General features: G+C 35.6%; 1 protein-coding gene across 1 annotated transcript; it reads right to left on the bottom strand.

Annotated features, from left to right (window-relative positions):
- Positions 1-12,180: 12,180 nt before the first annotated feature.
- Positions 12,181-19,725, bottom strand: LOC126703209 (protein argonaute 1). The gene is made up of 22 exons (XM_050402166.1): positions 19,551-19,725; positions 17,653-18,347; positions 17,355-17,563; positions 17,107-17,256; positions 16,878-17,011; positions 16,648-16,757; positions 16,376-16,482; positions 16,136-16,274; positions 15,901-16,017; positions 15,566-15,673; positions 15,389-15,460; positions 14,827-14,949; positions 14,573-14,738; positions 14,184-14,443; positions 13,936-14,078; positions 13,697-13,759; positions 13,555-13,618; positions 13,311-13,446; positions 13,148-13,221; positions 12,963-13,057; positions 12,720-12,751; positions 12,181-12,513 (listed from the first exon to the last, which is right to left on the bottom strand). Exons 2-22 carry the CDS (start codon positions 18,337-18,339, stop codon positions 12,296-12,298), a joined length of 3,207 nt encoding a protein of 1,068 aa, XP_050258123.1. The 5' UTR covers positions 18,340-18,347; positions 19,551-19,725; the 3' UTR covers positions 12,181-12,295.
- Between the last annotated feature and the right edge of the window lie 3,159 nt (positions 19,726-22,884).

The following is a 22,884-nucleotide window of genomic DNA, read 5'->3' on the forward strand; positions in this document are numbered from 1 at the left end:
TCTTTCCAAACTCATCCATGACAAGACATTTTTCCTTTGAGAATAGTACCACAAAGTCTTAATCACATATCTAACTTATACTCAACAAGTTCACTTTCAAACCTTCTACATATAGAACATTTGCAATGTCTAACAGTCCATGTTAGGATTAGTGCCCTTAAATCCTATTGTATGATGCTATGTATGACATTATGTATGACTTAATATTGTAATTAATAAAGTTGTTTTATTATTATCTAAAATAATGATAACATGAATATTTGGACATTATCATATAGTTCATGAGATGCATAGTATGCGATTTATGTGAAAAGTCACAAAAGATATAAATCACAAGTTATTTGTAAACTCGGAATTATAGTTCGTAGTCGGTGATAAAATTGGGTATTTCATCTGCAAAGACTATAACATATCAACTAAGATGATTTGTTTTGATCATGGAAGTGGAGACTTCTAATTAGTATGTTGATATGTTTTAAGAGTTAAGACATATTGAACTAAACCACTGTGAGATTTATTATTCTCTTAACGACTGTCAAATGAATAATAAATCTCATGACTTCTAATTGTATGAACTCTTAATCTTGAGAGAATAATGGACTTGGTCATGAGATGTAAGTTGCTTTGATATATCAGGAGTGAGATCTAAAGTCACGATCAAAACCTCAATATGTTGGGCAGCCACATTTAGTGTTGATGGAACATATATTCTCAAGATGGAATTCGTAATCTCTTAATGGAGATATAAAATATTCCCTTGGGATAAGTTTAATAGGTTTGGTTATTCAGAGTGTTAGGTCTAACCACTTTAGTAAGGAGTTACTAAAGTATATATTTATGAAATTGGATTTCATAAATATATGATGAATAACTTAAAGGATTAAACTGGGCACTCAAATATTAAGATGTAGTAATCTTCAAAGTGGCAGTCTACATTCATGACTTTGTATTACTACGAATATATTATGAAAGGGTTGCATGTATAATAAAATCTTGAGATATAATTTATTAATAAGGTCTAGAATGCAATTATATTTATATAATGGTATTAATATAATTAATGGTAACTTTGAACTTATCAAGAGTTGATAGAAAAGCCCAAGGCCCATTGGAGCTAATGTCTTATTGGTCCCTTTTAGTTCCACTCCAAGCCACACACTAAAACCCAATTGGAAAAGCCCAATAGGCCAATCCAATTAGATAATTAGTTAGTTATAAAGGGAGAAACATACAAAATTTTATTTTAAGAGAGACATCATTGTGAAATGGTGTGTATGTATGAGTGAAGCCACTTGATTATTCTCCCTTGGAAACTGATTGAGAGACCACACTTCTTGGGCATAAAGTGGAATTGGAGTGAAGATTAAAAGTATTCCCAAGTACTTCTAATCTTTTGTTTTGAATTTCACCGAATCAAGGTATGCTATCTTGTTCTTAAATTTTGAAATTTACATTGTGCATGTTATCAATCATGAATGAAATAGATTCATGTTTGTTGCTTCTGCTGTGTATGTTTTGTATGAGATACAAAACCATATTTTCCAACAATTGGTATCAAAGCCAGGTTTTCATCTCATGCTTGTATAACATGTGATTGAGTTTTAGAATCAAAAAATATCATTTTCTTTGTGATATGGGATTCTTGAATCTGCAGTGACTGTTTTATATAATCACGTTTATAGGATTTTTGATTTCATAATTTGTTTTAAGAAAAGGTGATTGACTTTGCGTTGATGTGAAGTGAATTTCTTTTAATGTGGAATTTTGTCTTTAAAAGAATTTCTCTTGGCCATAGACTTCTAGATGGTGTTGTTATATAACCGTCAAAATACAAGTTTAAAACTTAAAGGTTTGGACCAACGCACTGTTTCGGGATAGACTTCTAGATGATTTTGTTATCTTTAAGGAAGTGATATTAGGATTCAAAGCCTAACTTCATGAATTGGTTTGAATATATATATTAAGTCAATGATGAACGTTATCAAGGATATATTGTGGCTAGGATACACCAATGTTAGCAATATACATTGATACATCAATGTTATCAATTTAACGTTAATGCTTGATATATATAATTCTTTATATGGGTTCATATGCATTCGGATTATTGATATAAGGAAGTAATACAATGTTTCTAGCATTTGTTATATGCCTTGGATGTCTTGGATCCGTATATTAAAGTGTGTTTCATATGTTGCAATTTATATGGAGATACATGGATATATATATATATATATATATATATGTTATCTTGTTAATGCTAGGATTATGAAATTTATTTCTAATGAGATTAGGATTATGTTTTCAAGGTTTCTAGCATTATTATGGTTCTTGATTTTAAAAACCTTTAATTTAAAATATCTAGTGGGAGAGAGATACAAGGGTTGGATCTCACGGCCTCCATTGTATGTTCATAGTAGTATGAAATGTATACTTTGTCTTTGCTTCGAGCTTAGCATTCCATGCAGAGTTTATTTCATGGTGCTACAAGATTGAACTACCTAGTTTATAGTGGTTTGATCAAACACCTTGTCTTAGCCTTGTGCTTTGCATTCCATGCGGAGGGTGTTTTGTATCATGGTACTACAAAATAAACCTATTAAAGGAGATGAAATGTGGCTAGACATGATTTTAGACAATGGTATACACTAGACTAAGTATTATAGTATCCTCTATTCTAAGTTCTTACTATTATTACTTAGAGGCTAAATGTAAAATGGCATATTATTAGTGTTTGATAAGAGTTATCATGATAGCACTAATAATGAGAATAGTTCTCAATCAATCATAGTATTTAATATTCACTCTATGCTGAGGGATATTGAATATGGGATTGGGTTGTCGTTGCATATTTTATATTATGGTTTTATTAAGGTTCCATACTATATGTTTATATGCTAAATTGATAATGTCTAGTTTACTTATTATATTCATGTTTGTTATTTTCAGATTTAAAATCATGGCATCATTTAGCCCACTTGTTGCTATTCTTAATCAAAACAAACTGACTGGATCCAACTATGTTGATTGGAAAAGAAATTTGGACATTGTTCTTACTACTGAAGAGCATAAATATGTGCTTACTTAACCATGTCCTAGCTTTCCATCATTAGATGCTCCTCTTGAGGAAAAACAGTGATATGTCGTTGGCAGAAATCTAATGAAATGTCTAAGTGCTATATCCTAGCATCTATTTCAAATGTTCTACAGCATCAAATGCAGGATGTAGAACTAGCTTCGGACATAATGCTAAGTCTGAAGGAGATGTTTGGTGAGCAAGGCCGTTCTGCAAGGCAAGAAACTATGAGGCAGATTTATAATACCAAAATGGCTAAAGGTACTTCAGTGAGGGAGCATTGTCTTAGGATGATCTCTAATCAGAATACATTGGAAGTTTTAGGTGCCGATATTGATGGAGAATCCCAAGTGGATATGATACTCTAGTCACTACCTGAATCATTCAAGGAATTCAGACTTAACTATAACATGAACAAAAAGGTTTATACATTGTCTGAATTGATGAATGAGTTGGTAGCGGCGGAAGGTATCCTTGTTACTTCTAGTGTTGATGCCAATATGGCTAAAACTTCTACTTCTCAACCTAAGTCAAAAGGCAAGGGTAAAAAGAAGAAGAAGAAGAAGAAGGACTTCACCAAGAAAGATGGTAAACAAGTTGCCTTAGGAGTTGTCAACAAAGGAAAGAAAACCAAAGGAAAGTGTTTCCCTTCTGGTGAGAAAGGACATTGGAAGAGGAATTGTCCAATATTTAAGACTGCCAAGAATAAAGGTATGAAAAGTACATTCCTTCTTGAAACATGTTTAGTACAGAATCTCATGGATTCCTGGTGTGTGGATTCAGGTTGTACCAATCATATCTACAAATCTTTGCAGGGGTTTCAGGAGACCAGAAAGCTGAATGAAGGGGAAATGTTTCTTACCTTGGCCGATGGGAGCAAGATTCCAGTTGTAGTTATTGGAGTGTTTAATTTATGTTTTGAATCTAGAGTTTTAATATTGGAAGACTGTTTTTATGTACCTAATGTTTGTAGGAATTTAATTTCTACAACTTATTTAGGTAAACATGGATATTATGTTATCCTAAAAGACAATGTTGTAATAAAGAAGGATAAAATGTTTATCTATTCTGGTAATATTATAGATGGTCTTTATATTTTAACTCCTAGTAAGCATGAATTATACAATTCTGAATTAGATAATAACTCTCATGTAAAATCATTAAAGAGAAAGTTTCCTTCTACAAGTGATGCATATCTTCGGCACTTGCATTTGGGTCATATTAATTCAAACAGAATTCAAAGACTTATCAAAGATGGACTCTTAGGGACTTTGATGGTTTTCCAATTTGTGAATCTTGTTTGGAGGGTAAAATGACCAAACGACCTTTTAATGCAAAAGGTAGAAGAGCCCAAGAGTTGCCAGAACTAGTACATTCAGATGTATGTGGTCCTATGTCAATCCAAGCAAGAGGTGGCTATAAGTATTTCATTACCTTCACTGATGATTACTCTAGATTTGGTTATGTGTACCTAATGAAACGAAAGTCCGAAACTTTTGAAAAGTTCAAAGAGTTTAAGGCTGAAGTTAAGAATCAATTAGGTAAACGCATAAAGGCCATTCGATCTGATCAAGGTGGCGAATACCTTCTTGGGTATTTCAAGGATTACTTGACTAAACATGAGATTATATCCCAATTGACTACACCTAGAACTCCACAACAAAATGGTGTAGCAGAAAAAAGGAATAGGACTCTTTTAGATATGGTTAGATCCATGTTGAGTTATTCAACTCTACCAATTTCTTTTTGGGGATATGCCTTAAGTACTGCAATGTATCTTCTGAATTTAGTATCTTCGAAGTCTGTTCCTAAAACACCTGTAGAGTTGTAGACTGGGCGTAAGCCTAGTATGAGACATCTCCATATTTGGGGTTGTCCAGTACATGTATTGAAAGCAAAGTATAACAAGTTACAATCTAAAATAGAAGTGGTATTCTTTGTAAGGTATCCAAAAGGAACTGTTGGAGGTTTATTCTATAGTCATAAGGATAATAAAGTGTTTGTTAGCACAAATACCAAATTCTTGGAAAATGACTATATGAATGATTATACTCCTAGAAGTAAAGTTGTTTTCGCTAAAATGAATGAACCTATAATAGAACAACTAATACATGAAACTAGGGATAATGTGGATGTATTAGATACACCACAAGACATTACTCATAGATAACTAGTACACAGGTGCCTCATCGTAGTTGGAGAATTGTTCGGCCTCCTATAAGATTTATAGGTTTAGGAGAAACTTATGAAACTATCCCAAAAGAGGCTAAATTGGATCCCTACACTTATGAAGAGGCAATGAATGATATAGATGCACATCATTAGGTCCAAGCTATGAAATCTGAATTAGATTCAATGTATTCGAATCGTGTTTAGGATCTTGTAAAGGCACCTAACGGCATTAAACCTGTTGGTTGCAAATGGGTTTACAAGAGGAAGAGAAGGATAGATGGAAAAGTTGAAACCTTTAAAGCAAGGCTAGTCACCAAAGGGTATACACAAAAAAAAAGGTATTGACTATGACGAAACTTTTTCGCCAGTAGCCATGCATAAATCTATCAGAATTCTCTTATCCATTGCTGCTGATTATGATTATGAGATTTGGCAAATGGATGTCAAGATTGCATTTCTTAATGGCAATCTTGAAGAAGAAATCTATATGATGCAACTAGAAGGTTTCATAGCAAAGAACCAAGAGCATATGGTATGCAAGTTGAAAAGGTCCATTTATGGACTTAAGCAAGCATTTAGGTCATGGAACATCAGATTTGATCAAGTAATTAAATCATTTGGTTTTGAACAAAATCTTGATGAACCATGTGTGTACAAAAGACATCGAGATAAAGTAGTAATGTTCCTAGTGCTTTATGTTGATGACATTCTACTCATTGGAAATGATGTAGGGGTAATGTCATCAGTAAAAGTTTGGTTGTCAAGCCAATTTGATATGAAGGACTTAGATGAAGCTAACTTTATTCTAGGGATCAAGCTTTGGCGAGATCGCAAGAATAAGATGTTAGGTTTATCATAAACTAGGTATATAGATAAGGTTCTAAAACGGTTTAGCATGCAAAACTCCAAGAAAGGATTACTTCCTTTTAGACATGGAGTTCCTATGTTTGATGACCAAAGGCCTAAGAGTCTTGAGGAAGAAATTATAATGCGACAAGTTCCTTACGCTTCTGCAATAGGAAGTTTTATGTATGCCATGCTATGTACTAGACCAGATATCTGTTATTTAGTTGGCATGGTCAGCCGATATCAATCAAATCCAGGACTTAAACATTGGCAAGCTGTAAAGTATATTCTCAAGTATCTACGGAGAACGAGAGATTATATGCTTGTTTACCATAGTGAGGATTTGATTCCCATTGGTTATACAGATTCAGATTTTCAGTCAAATCTTGATTTTAGAAAGTCCACTTTAGGTTGTGTGTTCATCTTGGGAGATGGAGCCATAAGTTGGAGGAGTGTTAAGCAATCTTGTATTGCGGACTCCACCATAGAAGTTGAATATGTTGCTGCTTGTGAGGCGGCAAAGGAAGTTATTTGGCTCAAGAAATTCCTTTCTGATCTTGGTGTTGTGAGAATAGAGCAAGTTGCCATCACATTGTTTTGCGACAATAATGGAGCGGTTGCACAATCCAAAGATCCAAAGAATCATAAGAAAGGAAAGCATATTGAGAGAAAATGCCACATTATTCAAGACATTATTGCTCGAGGAGATGTAGTAGTAGCAAAGATTGATAGTGCAAGTAATCTAATGGATCTCTTTACCAAAACCTTACCCCAAAGGACTTTTAAGTCACATTCGGAGGGAATGGGAATTCGATTAGTGCACAATAGTCTTTAGGGCAAGTGAGAGATTGTTAGGATTAGTACCCTTAAATCCTATTATATGATGCTATGTATGACTTAATGTTGTAATTAATAAAGTTGTTTTATTATTATCTAAAATAATGATAACATGAATATTTGGACATTATCATATAGTCCATGAGATGCATAGTATGTGATTTATGTGAAAAGTCACAGAAGATATAAATCACAAGTTCTTTGTAAACTCAGAAATATAGTTTGTAGTTAGTGATGAAATTGGGCATTTCATCTGCAAAGACTATAACATATCAACTAAGATGATTTGTCTTGATCATGGAAGTAGAGACTTCTAGTTGGTATGTTGATATGTTTTAAGAGTTAAGACATATTGAACTGGACCGTTGTAAGATTTATTATTCTCCTAACAATTGTTAAATGAATAATAAATCTCACGACTTCTATTTGCATGAACTCTTAATCTTGAGAGAATAATGGACCTGATCATGAGGTATAGGTTGCTTTGATATATTAGGAGTGAGATCTAAAGTCATGATCAAAATCTCGGTATATTAGGTAGCCACATTTAGTGTTGATGGAACATATATTCTCAAGATGAAATTCATAATCTCTTAACGGAGATATAAAATATTCCCTTGAGATAAATTTAATAGGTTTGGTTATTTAGAGTGTTAAGCCTAACCACTTTAGTAAGGAGTTACTAAAGTATATATTTATGAAATTGGATTTCATAAATATATGATGAATAACTAAAAGATTAAACCGGACACTCAAAGATTAAGATGTAGTAATCTTCAAAGTGGCAGTCTACATTCATGACTTTGTATTACTACGAATATTTTATGAAGGGGTTGCATGTATAATAAAGTCTTGGGATATAATTTATTAATAAGGTCTAGAGTGCAATTATATTTATATAGTGGTATTAAATATAATTAATGGTAACTTTGGACTTGTCAAGAGTTGACAGAAAAGCCCAAGGCCCATTAGAGCTAGTGTCTTATTGGTCCCTTTTAGTCCCATGCCAAGCCACACACTAAAGCCCAATTGGAAAGGCCCAATAGGCCAACCTAATTAGATAATCAGTTAGTTATAAAGGGAGAAACATACAGAATTTTCTTTTAAGAGAGACATCATTGTGAAATGGTGTGTATATGTGAGTGAAGCCACTCGATTATTCTCCCTTGGAAACTGATTGAGAGACCACACTTCTTGGACGTAAAGTGGAATTGGAGTGAAGATTTAAAATTATTCCCAAGTACTTCTGATCTTTTGTTTTGAATTTCACCGCACCAAGGTACACTATCTTGTTCTTAAATTCTGAAATTTACATAGTGCATGTTATCAATTATGAATGAAATAGATCCAATGTTTTTTGCTTCTGCTGTGTATGTTTTGTATGAGATACAAAACTAGATTTTCCGAACGTCCAAGTAGAAAGATGATTCCCTTTCCTTTAATCTGTGATCTGCTCCTATCACCAAAAGTGACATTACCACATTTCTTAGACTCGAAAACCTTGAAGATAGATCAGTCTCCAGTCATGTGTCTTGAGCAACTGCTGTCAAGGTACCATAAACATGTGTCCATAACCTTAAATGCGGACTTCATCATGAAGCACACTTCGTGCTTAGATGACTAATCAATGGGAATAGTGTTTTCTCTCATCTGCCTTTTATGAACTAAACCTTTAACTTTTACTCTTCTCAGACAAACCTTTTCACATTTTCATTCTGAGACAGTCTAGTTTCTTCTTCATCAAGCTGAGATCTTTTCCAATAGTCATTATAATAGAATTCAAATAACTTTTAGACTTGCATTTTCTGATACACTCAAACAAGTAGAGATTAGAAAAACAAGATGTATTTGAAAACAAAGATCTCTTTAAGCCAGTTGCAGCCATGACAACATGGCTGCAATGGATCACACAGCAAAGATTAACACCTAATTAGAGTGTGCCTACTCTGATACCATTTGATAGGCCAAGAATGTATTGACCCTTTGTGGTAAATTAACCAATTAATTTAGGCAAGTGAATTAGTTAGGTTAATTAACATGCAAAGCGCGTGGTAGCACAAACAAATCACCAATTAATTAAAGTGAAGCAGAAATTAAATTGACACAGTGATTTGTTTACAAATGGGGAAAACCTACACGGCAAAAATCCCACAGCATGATTTTAAGGTTACCACTCTCAAGAATCCACTATTATCAAAACAAGTGGTTACAAGCAAAGGAATCCTAGTACCTTATACCAACTTACAGTTGAACCCTTAGCCCAATACCCAATTGAACTTGTTCTGTAGTGACAATCTCTCATTTTCAATGTAGGGCTCACAATACGTGACTAACCAATAGATGTATAAATCCCAGTACATGACTTGATCACCAACTTGAGAAAGATGTTGGGTGCAAAGTTCTTCAATTCATCACACGATGAAGTTCACAAAACTCCATGGTCACAAAATCCAACGATGTACAAACACAGCAACTTCTTTAAGAGAAAGATGAACTAGGGCAAATTCTATCTCCGGTCACAATTTACATGAACAAGACTTTGCTTCACACTCATGCAACTGGTGTAACCTTTGACAGCCCTCCAAATAATCCTTATATATATTTAGGGTTGTGAGAAAAGAATACCTAAACACATACTCATGGATTGGATGAAAAACAACTCTGAAAAACTGAGTTTCATAAACCTCGATAGATAGCCATCTATTGAGATAACTGTCTAGCCATCGGCTGAAACAGCTTTTAAACCTCAATAGATGCTAGCTGTCAAGTTTTAAAATCCAACACTTCTTCACTTGTTTCTTGGACAGACTTGCATGACTTTAACACTTGAACTTGAAACATTGTTCCTTGAAGTATTAAACTCATCCTAGATCTACCCAAATACAAGTAAAGTGCATTTTGTCAAAGGATTAGTCAATTACATAAAATATTGACATATGTTCCTAACATTGAATCATATGTCCTAACAAAAAAGTCGAACCAAGATATGATGAACTATACCCAAGCTATTTTCACCTACCTTTAGACTATTTGGAATCACAGGAATCTTGTTAATCATGAAGGCAAGAATCCAAATCCTATGGAAGTTATACTAACTACTCAGAATTTAACTTGCAGGTTTCCAGAAGCTTTCAGCAGAACAGGAATGCAGAGAAGAAGATCTATTCAACCTCATTCTGCAAACCAGAACCTTGAAGGACCTTTGGATCTGTTAATTAAAGTTGCTAGACTTAGGAAAAGGACCAGAAGAGTTGCTCTTGCTTATGAAGCCATCAATCTTCAAGGACTTGCCATTTTCTTGGGTGGTACAAGTTGTGTAGAAGCAAATACTAGTGCAGCAACACAAGAAGCACTTGTGGAGGCAGCCTTGACAGCTAGGAGATTGGGATTCTTCAAAATTTTGTTTCTGTGCAGCAACAGTAGTATAGTTCAAGCTTGTAATTCAAAATGAACTACGAGTTGGTAGGAAATGACTATGGTTGCAGACCTTATAGCTTTACAACAACATGGTCTTATATGTAAAGTTTTTAGAGCACTAGCATTAGGGGGTGTAAACACCCCTAAGTTGCTATTTTACAACCAAAAACTCAAAAAAGATGCTCCATTTGGGTATGGATTCTTATAAATTTTTGGAACCTATGAACAGTTGGTTCTTATATATAGAACCAACTATAGCATAGGATGTAATATATATTTATATATATTATTTTATTTAAAATATCTCTACACTCTCTCTTATCTCTGACTCTCTCTCCTCTGTTTCTTTCTCTCTCTCGGTGACATTGGGCTTTGGTTTCGAGTCTCACTCTCTCTCTCAGTGGCGTTGGGCTTTGGTTTCGGGGCTGGGGCTTGTACTGGTGGACGGCGGCATGGTGTGGTGGCTTGGGTTTAAATCGGGTTGCATGAGTGTGTGGCGGCAATTTCGATGGGTTTAAATCAGTGGCTTTCTAGGTGGGCGTGGGTGGTGGCTTGGGTTGATCGATGTTGCCGCTGGGTTTTTGATCAATGCTAGCTTGGGTTGATCGGTGGTTATGGGTTGCTACTGTTGTAGTGTCTTCTATGGTTTCGTGGGTTTGATTGATGTTGTTGCCGCTATTGTTGCTGCCTCCGTTGCTACTGCTATTGCCACCGCCGCTTAACTCAACTCCTAGATTGAAGCCTGATCCTCTTGTTCATCTAATTCTCCATTTTTTTTCCACAAAGGGTTTCTTTTTCTTGTCTTTTATTATTATTTTTGTTGTTTTGGGTTCAGACCTGAGCTGCTAACATTTTTTTGGTGTGATTTTCATTGTAAGATGTTTGATTGTGAACTGTAGTGTGTTAATGTTATTCGCATCGTATGTGATTTTTTTATGTGGGTATTCCTAAAAATTTAGGATTTTGTAGTCTCAATGATGGTGGTAGGGGTGGTGGTTGGCTTTTGGTGGTTGGGCTGAGTTTCAGTGGTAGGTAGTTGCTGACTTCGGCAGGTTGCTAGTAGAAGCGGTGATTGCTGGCCGTGTGCTTGATCCACAGAGATAGAGAGTACAAGAGAGAGTTGTTTCCTTTTTAATATATTATTTGTTAGGATAATTTATATTATTTTAATAAGTTATATAAAATTAAGATGTAGAGCAAGTTAGTATAAAAAATTAAGTTATATTTAAAATAAGATAGTAAAATAAATAAAGTAAATTTTTAGGATGTAAAATATAATTTTTTTTGCATTCTCAGATACTAATGCTCTTACTGTTCGAAACCGTTGTCTTTTATTGGTATGAAAAATAAAAAAAAAGTTGACATTCATTAGGGTCCATATCATTAAGACAATCAAAATAATTCTTCAAAATATTGAAATATTTCCTCGTTTTCCTACGGGAACACTCTTTACTTTGCAAGAGAATATTATAGCTCCCCAGTAGCACCCATTGAACCCGAGCTCACACCATGACCATAAAACACACTTCAAAATTCACCCAGTTAACGAAACCCATAAACCGGATAAATTTGCGAAGCACAATCACATAATTGCTTTTTCCCGCACATCTCACCTTTGTACTCACAATCACATAATTGCGAAGCACAAACCCAACTTTTGCACTGCAAGTCTGCAACTATGCTCGCTCACAACTCACTAGTAACCAGCCTGCACCTAATCTGACAAATACCATCACTAGTCACTACATATACTTGGGGCAGTAATGCAAGGAACAGGAGCCCCATAGATGATAAAAACATACATGAAAACAGATCTCACGGACAGTCAATGGTGAAAGACAATAAAATCCATCAGGGTAAATTAACAATCTGCAGTCCCAACTTTCACATAGATAAGTTTAATAAAAAGCGTTAGTTAATCTTCCACTAGGAAGGGAACCAGCTAGCCTAACAGTAGAACATAACCCTCTTAACATTCTCTTTAAGTGCAGGTAGGGGTCTCACAGCAGCATTAGCACCTGGTGGACGGGTGCTTCGTGGACCTGCTCCGCCCATGCCACGTCCAGCAGCAGCACCACTTGTCATTGAACCACTATCTGACGTCTCTGGCTCCATATAGAACCGAGCTCGGAAAGCAGCAAGATGGGCATAGTACGCAGGGGGCACTGCCAAATTAAGACCCAATCAATAAATGGACAGTATACAGAAAGAAAGAAAAAAAAGTACCAAAAAAATAAACCAATAATCAACAGCAAAGGATAGTCATGAGTGTGAATGTGTGAGCAAATTTGCAATACATATGCCTGTGTCTGTCTGTGTGGCCGTGTGCGTGCATGTGTGTGTGTGTGAGAGAGAGAGAGAGAGAGCTCACCAATAGAAACAGAACGTGTACACCTTGCATATCTGGAAAGAAAGGGAAAAAAAAAGTTCATATTAATACCGTTTTTAAGAGCAGGAAATCCAAATAAATCCAATAGTCACTGCAACTAAAACCATATAAAACAATAAAAAATAACCATGAAGATGGTGGAAGGTAACTCCTTTTGAGAGAACAAAAAGGAAAACAAAGAAGTCCACTGATATTAAAAGTTAAAACAACTTTCAAGGAACTTACGTGTAGCAAAGATTATTTGTAAGGGACTGCAGCCCATCAGCTGTAAACTTGTTCTCATCCCAGAGCACATGATAATGAGCTGGACGACTTGTACCCTGTTTGAAATGTTGTGTATCAGAATTACAATCCTCATCAGCAAACAACATAAGTCAATATGGCAACAAAAGAATATATTAGAGTGTAACCTGAATTCCAGCATGAGAACAAAGATAGAAATCAAATTCAGTTGGGTGACAAATCTTGGAGTCTACAACAGTACCTGTAAAATTCCAAAAGAGCTCTATATCAGTAAAATGGAATCATAGCAACATATAATAAAAAATTTCCAAATTCAACCAAGTTAGTTACCAGGCAATATGTTTCCACTCTTATCAACTGCATTGCGGTCATGATGGTTGTTTGCAAACAACCTAGTGTGATGGCGTTTTTGAACCACTACAAACGTCACAGGTGGTTGATAGTTTGGCTCCAAAGAAGCACATGCCTAGAAATAAGTCGGACAGGGAAGATGAAATAAGCATGGCCCAAAGATTTCTAACTTCGACATAAAGAAGCAACCAAAAAACAGTGAAAATAGAAGACCAAAAAGTACCTTGCGAATAGCATCTAGCTCATACAGCAAAACTTGATAGAACTGGCCTTCACTCACACCATCCCTGCAAATAATAGACTTTTTTTAGATTTCAATAAAAAGAATCTAGGAATAACACAGAGACAAGAAAATATGACAAGACCTGTAAAATATGATTCGCTTTGGTTTCTGCCCAGTTGCTCTCCGAAAAGATATGAGTAGTTCCCTGTAAAAAATCGATAAACAAATAAAACTGAGACCTATACACCATAAAAGCTCCTTTGAGAAATTAAAACAAAACAGATATGGACAAAATCCTGTCCATCTAGCAGGATCCTACTACCCTGCCATGGTTTCAACCACCTATAGTCAAAACGGGGAGAGAGAGAGGCTCAAACATACTTAATCATTCCACCAGAAACTGTCCCCCGAACAGGATCTTGCCATGTCTTGAACAGATCTTGGATCAGCTCTTGTCGATGGGCTTGTGCACAAACCAAACCAGCATACTTCGTGACTTCTGGCCAATCTTGAGAAGCCACAACCTGAGTTTCAAAGACATCATTGTATGTTAAGAGTTAAAAGCAGACAGTAGGGAAGATCAAAATACAAAAGCATAAACCAGATAATAATAAACTTAATTAACATACAGCTGCAATTGACGGGCTCGAATCCTCTCCCGGATGAGGATGGGTTACATCAGCACCAAAAATTATAGTAGGCCGGTCACTGACTAAAGGTATACGCCTTGACAGAGCATCAACGAGGACAGTATTCCTGCCCCCCACCTTGACATTTATCTTAAGTGCCACATTTGCCAAATATTGTTTACTCATTCTAAATACATGCTTTGTCAAGCAGCACTGCGAAACAAGTCCAAGATCTGTCTCACAAATCCGTTTCAAATCACCTGCACAAATTTAAAACAACATAGAGGGACCGCAAGACACAATCAGTTTCCAGAGAAGCAAATAAGGCTCTTTTTTTTCTCTGAATAAGAATAAGCGAATGTGATTCATGGATTAGTAAAGTTTCCAACCATAAAGAGAGCCGTTGTTATCTGGCAAAATAACAATAAGCAGATCAAGCTCCTTCCCCTGAGGCTGGACTTTAGTCATGGCATCATGGTAACGAGTTTTCAGGACTCTCTCCACTTGATCAGGACGAGCACTCAATGGTGGAAGCACAGGTTCAGGATTAAATGCCTAGATACACATCATATTCAAAAGTTAACGGGACCAAACCATATAACATGCGTTTATATTGATAAAGACAGGTCCCTCAGCACCATACCATGCCAGAAATGTAACACATTTGTGCAAGTTCATAGCAAAACCCACGGGCTACACTATCTTGCACATTCCTCGAAAAATTAATGCAGATCCAGTTGTTAACTGTTCCTCCATTGACCATTTTCTGCAATAAAAAGATAACATAGAAAAAACATACTAAGACATCAATATGTCAATCATCTGACATGATAAAAAGTAAAAACTCCAATAAAAGAACACAAATGCATAGCCAAAGCATTTATTTATGCGCGTGCACATACACACACCCCCATGCACTCCCAAGCAATAAATAGATATGCATAATGTTTTTATTAGATACAGTAAAATAATAATCAAAACCTCATGCACAACACTATATCTATACCAAATCACTCACTACACAAGAATCCCTAAACCATTACAAAATATAATTCAAATGCAAAATATCCCCAAAGCGAATCAAACCCACTTGCACTGGCATAATCTCACGTCTAATCAATATACATTTGAACAAGACCTCATCATTGGCATATTGCATCAAGGAATTTTAAAATGCAGGAAGATAATTAGAGTGCTAGAGATACCTTGTTCATCATGTTCCATTGTCCAACTTGGGGCAAGCAATCCTTTTCTCTGCCTGTATCATGGTACTTCAACTGTACAATGCAATGGACACATCCAGTATTACAATATTGAAGCTCATTTGAATCTTTAGGGAAAATATTGGAAAACTAACAGTATAGAAAATACAGATATAATACCCATGGTGCAGGAAGGATGCGAGCTTCAACTGAAGCAAGCCTCTCACTGATTTTGATTCCAAACTCCTTTGCATAAGGGTCATTATGGTAAGCATTGTGTTCAACAGTCTGAAAGGTCACAACATTAAAACATTGAGAAAACAAGCGATACACAAGCTTACAGCACATCAAAAGCTCTTACACTACTTAAACGTAACATGCGTACTTTGGTGATCTAAGCATTTCAAAACCAACAAAAACATTCAATAACAAGAAATGAAAATCATACAAAAGATTACCAAGAAAAAAATGCACACTCGTAACATAAACAACCCACAATTTCCACATTAACCAACCTGCATTATATCACGCTCTCTCTCTTGAGGACGCTGGCATGTCACCTTCAACAAAGCAGTAATCTGTCTCTCATTTAATCTCTTGGAGTACCTCTGACCCTCAACAATCTTGCAAACCTGATGACCAACAGCAACTTATTAGCATCCACATCCATACAGTATCAGTAATAGCTATCCATATGAACTGCATATATCCATTCCATACAAGAATTGACACTAATAATTATGAATTTACCTCCATAGGCAAATAATTTGGCCTCTGTTGATTCCCCACTTGCAGACAAGGCCATTGTGTATGTTGAATGGAAAAACCATAAGTTTCGTAAAAGTACTCAACTACAGATTTCATCGTACCCCTTTCATCAACAGGAAAACTATAGCAATAAACAAACAATGTCAGATAAGCAAGTTTATATTAGAAAAACAATCAAACAGGATAGGTGGAGGGAAGACAACATAAGATACTTATACGCACGTCAGCTCTCGTGTTGCCTGTGAAGTTAAACCAGATATACGGTACTTCCTGCGCATATTTCCACGGTGAGTAACCTCCACTTTGACTCCTCGCAGAGCCTTTTTGATCTGTTCAAATAAGAGTAAAGCAATGATCAAGAGGCATCAGAACATATAACTTGAACAGTAAAGTTCACCATTCAAAAACCACAAAACATCCAGAATGTTTGTTGCTTGAAAGTCCACCAAGGATGCATAACAATCTCAAGACTAAAGCAACAAATAAAATCTAACCTTCACACGATCAGCATCAGACAAAGGTCGGGAAGTGACATCCCTATTCAGCAGCTGTGTCACAAATTCAATTACTGGCAATGGCTCAATGAAAGCAGTAGAAGACATATCTGCAACATTGATAAAATTGTCACCATAACAGGAAAACAAATTCTTAAGAGCCTATAAACTGAAGGAAACAATTATAACAAAACACAGATGAAAAGGTGCTAGTAAAAGACATTACATACCAATATTCAGAGACAATCCCATTTGAGTTGGACGAATACTTTGATAGAAACCACGCCAACTCTCCAAACCCTCACCCAATGGCTGCCTCCTTCCAAGATCAGGTGAATAAAATGAACGACCCACAGGACAGTACCTATGATCAATCACATAATATTATAACTCCAACAATTCAAAAACTTAAGATGTGCTAAAAATGTTATATTCAAAGGTGAAAATCATATTTATTACCTAGTAGTGGGCAATTCACGCAGGACTATATCAAGAACTTGAAGGGCTTCCTGGGGAGCATCAGCTTGCCTACCCTGCAAAAAGAGTCCTAAATGGTGCAGGTCCGCACGTGCAGCCAGTTTTATCACAACTTTAAATTCTCTTTCTCTCCTGCAACAACAAAATGACCATTATAAGAAATTACAAAAGAAAGAAAATGAAACTATTAGAAGGGGAGGAGGAAGGAAGGATAACACTCAAATATGAACCTCTGTCCGCCCGATCCATCATCTTCATCAATGAGTGGGATTTTAAACTCCTTTGATAGAAAAGGGAGTGGCCCAGCAGTATATAGACTCTTTCGCCCATCATAGGCAGGAAGCCTCTTTCCAAGATGTGTCTCCTTGTATAATTTCACCAATTGTTCCATTACCGCCCGGTTGACTCCTCGTGATGTCACCTCTGGTGTGATAGAAACCTAACATGCATTAAGAACATATATCAACTCAACTTAACGGAGAAAACACAATATCACAAACAAATGGAGTAAATGGTGAGAGGCCTCACATCATACTGGTGCAGATCTTTGTCTGGTAACTCTGCAAAGAAGTGGTTAGCCTTAACCATACATTTTGTTCCAGTGCTACCCTTGCCAGGCCGAAGGGGGAACCTCACTGATTTACTAGATGGTGGCACAGGTTGAATAGGCTGGGCAGGAGCAGAAACTTCTTCAATTGTTAGTGTACTTAAAGATGAGACCACTTGAGATGACTCAGGCAGTTGGGAAGATGAACTAGCCTCAGATGGCAGCGTGGACTGAGGCGGAATCACCCCAGGCTGATGTGGAACCTGGGTTGCTTGGTGCAGTTCGGGAACTTGTGGTCTGGATGGGCCGCCAGAAGAAGGTCCTATGCCACGGCCATTGTGGCCACCACCACCGTACCCTCCACGACTACCTTGCTGGGGTGGCCCTCCCCTTCCCCTACCTTGATATTCAGGGGGCCCACCATACTGCTGCTGAGGTGGCATTCCACGACCACCACGACCCCCACCATAACCTCCTCGACCTCCTTGAGGACCCCAACCTCTACCCCCTTGGTATCCTCCTCCTCCCTGCTGCTGTTGCTGGGGTGGAGCACTTCTTTCAGCTGGGCGTTGTTGGGAACCCCGACCACTACTAGCCCCACTGCTTTCCTGTTGAGACTCAGAGCTTTCACCCCCACTAGGAAGCTCGGTTCGTCTCTTCCTCACCATGATGATGTCTGCACACCGAAAACCATAATACATTAGCACTGGCACAACAGTAACGTATAACACAACCACACACCAAGACCATCAATGTCATTGTAGTCATAAAAGGAAAAAAGAACGTTTGTAAATTATAATAGGAGAAGCTAGTAAACATTATAATGCAATAAAAGAAATACCTTAAATCTTAATCCAAAAAGATAAACCAATGTGTTCTACTGTTGAACACTTATTGACTATGTAGTACTAAACTTATATTAATGAATTTCCCTTTTCAACCAAAAAAAACAAGAAAAAACACAGTACCCATTCAATTATTATCCATATACAAATGCCGCCTACTGTGATCATTCAAACCATCCTAAAAGAACCACCATTTTTTTAGCACCAAAAAAGAGAGACCAAACCGTTAATAAAAATTAATATGATAGAATACATTCAAATCACCGAAAATGTGCCATTTTCACCAGTAAATATAGAAATTTCTCAAAAAAAAATTTCAACAAGAAAAGGGAAACCTTCCATAATATAAAGAGACCATATACTCTTAAGAAAAATCTAAACATAATCAACCAAAATTTAAAAATAATAATAATAATAATAACTCACCAGAAAAATAAAAAGCAAAGTGAAAAAAAATATACATGTGTATATATATGAATATAGTACTATTTAACCAACAAAATAAAGAAAAATCCCAGGTAATACACAGTCACATCGTACCCAACAACAACAACAGAAAACGAAGCCCCAAAACCCAAACTCCAACCTCCGAATCAAGTCACAGACCCACAAAATATAACCATTTTTGTGATCCTAAAAAAAAAAATTAGAGTCCAAAAATATCACATACACATCAAAGATCAAACATTAAAAAAAAAATACATATATATATAATATATAGAATCAAAAAGCACAAATATTATTTTCACCTTCTATCATTAATCAAGAAAAAAAAAAGACGAAAAGACGAACGGTAAAAGCAGATCGGAGTGAAAGCGTGGCTAAAATCGCTCAGAACAACAACAAACACAGTCAAATAGGGCAGATCTACAGGCATTACCTATATAAAACCAAATTTAAACGAAAAAAAACAAAATAAACAAATAGTCCTTAAAAAAACAAAGAAATAACTAAGTAGAAAACCTAACATTGATAAGACGAAGAAACATAAAACGTTAACAGAACAGGAGAAACCCTAAAACCACAAATATTACCTCAGAAACCGCAAAACGGAGAAGTAGAGTACCGCTTCGTGTTCCGCTTGAATAAATATATATATCAATAAAGAATAAACAAAAGCAAACCTCTCTCTCTGCTTTTCACTTCAGAGAGCGAAGCAGTGATTGTGAGAGATAGAGAGAGAGAGATATGAGAGATGGGTGAGTGAGTCACACTTTACTCTTTTAAATATTTATTAAGGTAAAAATTAAAATTAAAAAAAAAAAAAAACATTTTTGAAAAATTAATGCTATCCACGGCGAGCCTCACTTCTTTCCTTAAATACTTAAAAATAATATATATAATAATAAAAAAGAGAGTGGGTAGGTCATTGAAAATGACCACTCAGTCCCTACCCTATTATTAGTAGTACTACTATATATTAAGTGTATTTTTAATTTGTAGTAGTAGTAGTACAAGTTACACAATCTCTATTCCTCTCGGTTTTGGGGTTTTGGACGCATCGCACTCTCTAGCAATGGACACCAGGCTCTGAAGGTTGTTTATTTGGAGATGAAATAAAGCTGGTAGAATATTTGGAGAGAAAATGGAAATCAAAATTTTTTTTAAATGTATTTGGTAAAGTGAGGAGGAAGAAAAATAAATAGTAAGGTCTTAGTGTTTTTTCTTCAGGCTTACCAAGAAGTTTCCTCTGAAAATGGGAAAAAAACTGAGAGAATAAAATAGGTTGCTTAATAGACAAAAATGTCTACTTGCAATGCATATGGGCAATTTATCCATTTTTTTTCTTCTTCTTCTTCTTCTTTTTTTCTTTTTTTGTGCCTTTGGGTTTGTTTGGGATTCGCTTATTTTGCTGAAATTGGAAACTTTTTATTGAAAATACTGTAGATAAAAGTAAAAGTTAACTAAAATAATACAGTGAAACCTATGAATAATATCAAAAAGTATAATAAAACCTATTAATAGTAGCAAAAATAAGTTAAATGATAAAATATGCTAGCAAAAAATAAATTATCCAAACGGACACTTCATATGCATGTTGCCTCTTCCTTTTTTCTTTTCTTTTTATTTTCCTTTCCTAGATGTTGCCTTTTTTCTTTTTCACTTTTTCTTTCTTTTTCTTTTTTTTTTCTTTTTTTTTGGTTTAAGTACACATGATTTTTATTTTTTAATAAATTAAGTGATTGCTATTTTTTTTTGTCACTTTTTTATTTTAATTGGCTATCATTTTTTAATAAGGGTATATGAGTAAATTTACACAAACTTACTTTTTTCATCCCTCCACTTTTTCACTTCCAACCAATTAAAAATTAGAGAAATTAAAATTTTTTTCTACCCTCCTACTTTTCCTTGCTCCTATTTTTTCACCCCTCCAGCCAAACGAACCATAAGCATTGAAATTCATTTATTTTAATATAAGAACCTATATTTTTTATTTTATATACTCGCTTTTCAAAACACTCCGCATCCAAAAAAAAAAAAATCCACATCAAATTATCTATTTTACACTACATTACATTAAAATATCAATTTTCTTGATTTTATTTTTTAATTATTACTCTTTCTTCACACATAATAACCACCATCCACCATTTTTCTTCAACCTTAAGATACGTAAATAAAGAATAAAAAACTATATGCAAAGTGAATATTGTAACAATTTTGCAAATTTACACATTTTTTAGCTTGATTGATGTGAGTGATTTTGAGAGTTGAATGTGTAAAATTGATACATTTTTCTATTTTACATTGTTTAATGCAAATGCTCTTAGCATTAGGGGTATAACCCCCCCCCCCCCCCCCAAAATTGCTATTTTAGATCCAGATGCACCAAAAATTAAGTTTACCTAGGTTGCTATTACTAAAATTTTTATACAACCTATTGTTTATATGTTTGTGTACTTACTATATCATATTTTATTATATCAAATTTTATTTTCTCCTCTCTCTCTCAAAACTACCAGTCACTCTACCTCTCCTCATGTTGTTAATCTCTCTTCCTTTCCTAATACCACCAATCTCTCTTCATATCACCATGCCATTGATCTCTCAAACCATTTTGGTAAGATTTTGTGGTTGTGGGTTTGAAACTTGAATTGGTGGCTAAATTTGTGGTAGGTTGCTATTGGGTTTTGGGTGGTGTAGTGGTGCCATGGTTGTGGTGGCTTGGAGGTTGTGGGCTGTGGGTCACATGGGTTATGGGTTTTGTGGGTTGCTACTGGGTTATGTAGTGGCCCACTAGTAGTGGCATGGTCGTGGATCGTGGTGGTATAGGGGTTGTGGGCTGTGGGTTTTAGTGGGTGTACAACAATGAATTATGGTAATTGTTGCTTTGGTGTGATGGTAGTTGCAGTGGTGGTGTGGAAAAGAGAAACAGATGGTGGCTAGTTTGATATCAGAGAGAGAGAGAGAGAGAGAGAGAGAGAGAGAGAGAGAGAGAGAGAGAGAGAGAGAGAGAGAGAGAGAGAGAGAGAGAGAGAGAGAGAGAGAGAGAGAGAGAGAGAGAGAGAGAGAATATGGTGAAGAGAGAGAAAGTGAGTGAAAAATAATAATAAAAAAATGAATAGTATTGATTGTGATTTGAAAAATAAGAATTGGGATGTAGTGTAAGTTGTAAAATGGAATTGTAAAATAAATAAAGTAGGTTTTTATATGTTTGGATTAAAATGAATTGACCCCTTGCAATTAATTAATTAATTACCCAAGTTAATTAATTATATCAAATTTCATACAATAGTGTGGCAGCACAAACAAATCACCAAATTATCTAAATGTAGTGGAAAATAAATTTGACACAGGTGATTTGTTTACGAATGGGGAAAACTACCGAGACAAAACCCCACCGAGTGATTTTAAGGTCACCACTCCCAAAAATCCACTATTATCAATCACAAGCGATTACAAGTATAAAGAATCTTACCAAACCCTTTGGCCTATCCTGAAATACCAACCTACAGTTGAATTATTACCCCAATACCCAATTGAACTTGTATTGTAGCAGTAATCTTCCCTTGATGCACGAATTCCAGTACGTGACTAACCAATGTGCATGGATCCTAGCACGTGACTAACTCCAGCAACTTAAAGAAGTTGTTGGCTACAAAGTTCTTTAGTTCATCAATAATGAAGATCAAAAAACTCATTGGTTATAAAACCCTTGGTATAAAGACTCAGTAACTTCTTTCAGAGAAAACAAGACACTAGGTCACTTTTTGCATGTGACGGCCTTTAAAATAATCCTGATATATGTCTAGAGTTGTGAGAAAAGAAACCCTATACAAATATACAAACATGAGCTGAAAATCAAATCTGGAATTTCAAATTTCATAAGTCTTGACAGAAACAGCTTGTGTCGAGCTTCTATCGAGC

The sequence above is a fragment of the Quercus robur genome, chromosome 10, assembly GCF_932294415.1.
Source record: "Quercus robur chromosome 10, dhQueRobu3.1, whole genome shotgun sequence".
In the NCBI taxonomy this organism is placed as follows: domain Eukaryota; kingdom Viridiplantae; phylum Streptophyta; class Magnoliopsida; order Fagales; family Fagaceae; genus Quercus; species Quercus robur.

Excerpts from the sequence above, each read along its gene's own strand:
- LOC126703209 (XM_050402166.1), bottom strand. The coding sequence starts at position 18,339 with ATGGTGAGGAAGAGACGAACCGAGCTTCCTAGTGGGGGTGAAAGCTCT. Across the intron at positions 14,444-14,572 it reads TAACAACGGCTCTCTTTATG|GTGATTTGAAACGGATTTGT; the intron begins GTTGGAAACTTT and ends AAATTTGTGCAG. Across the intron at positions 13,447-13,554 it reads AGCTAGATGCTATTCGCAAG|GCATGTGCTTCTTTGGAGCC; the intron begins GTACTTTTTGGT and ends ACTTATTTCTAG.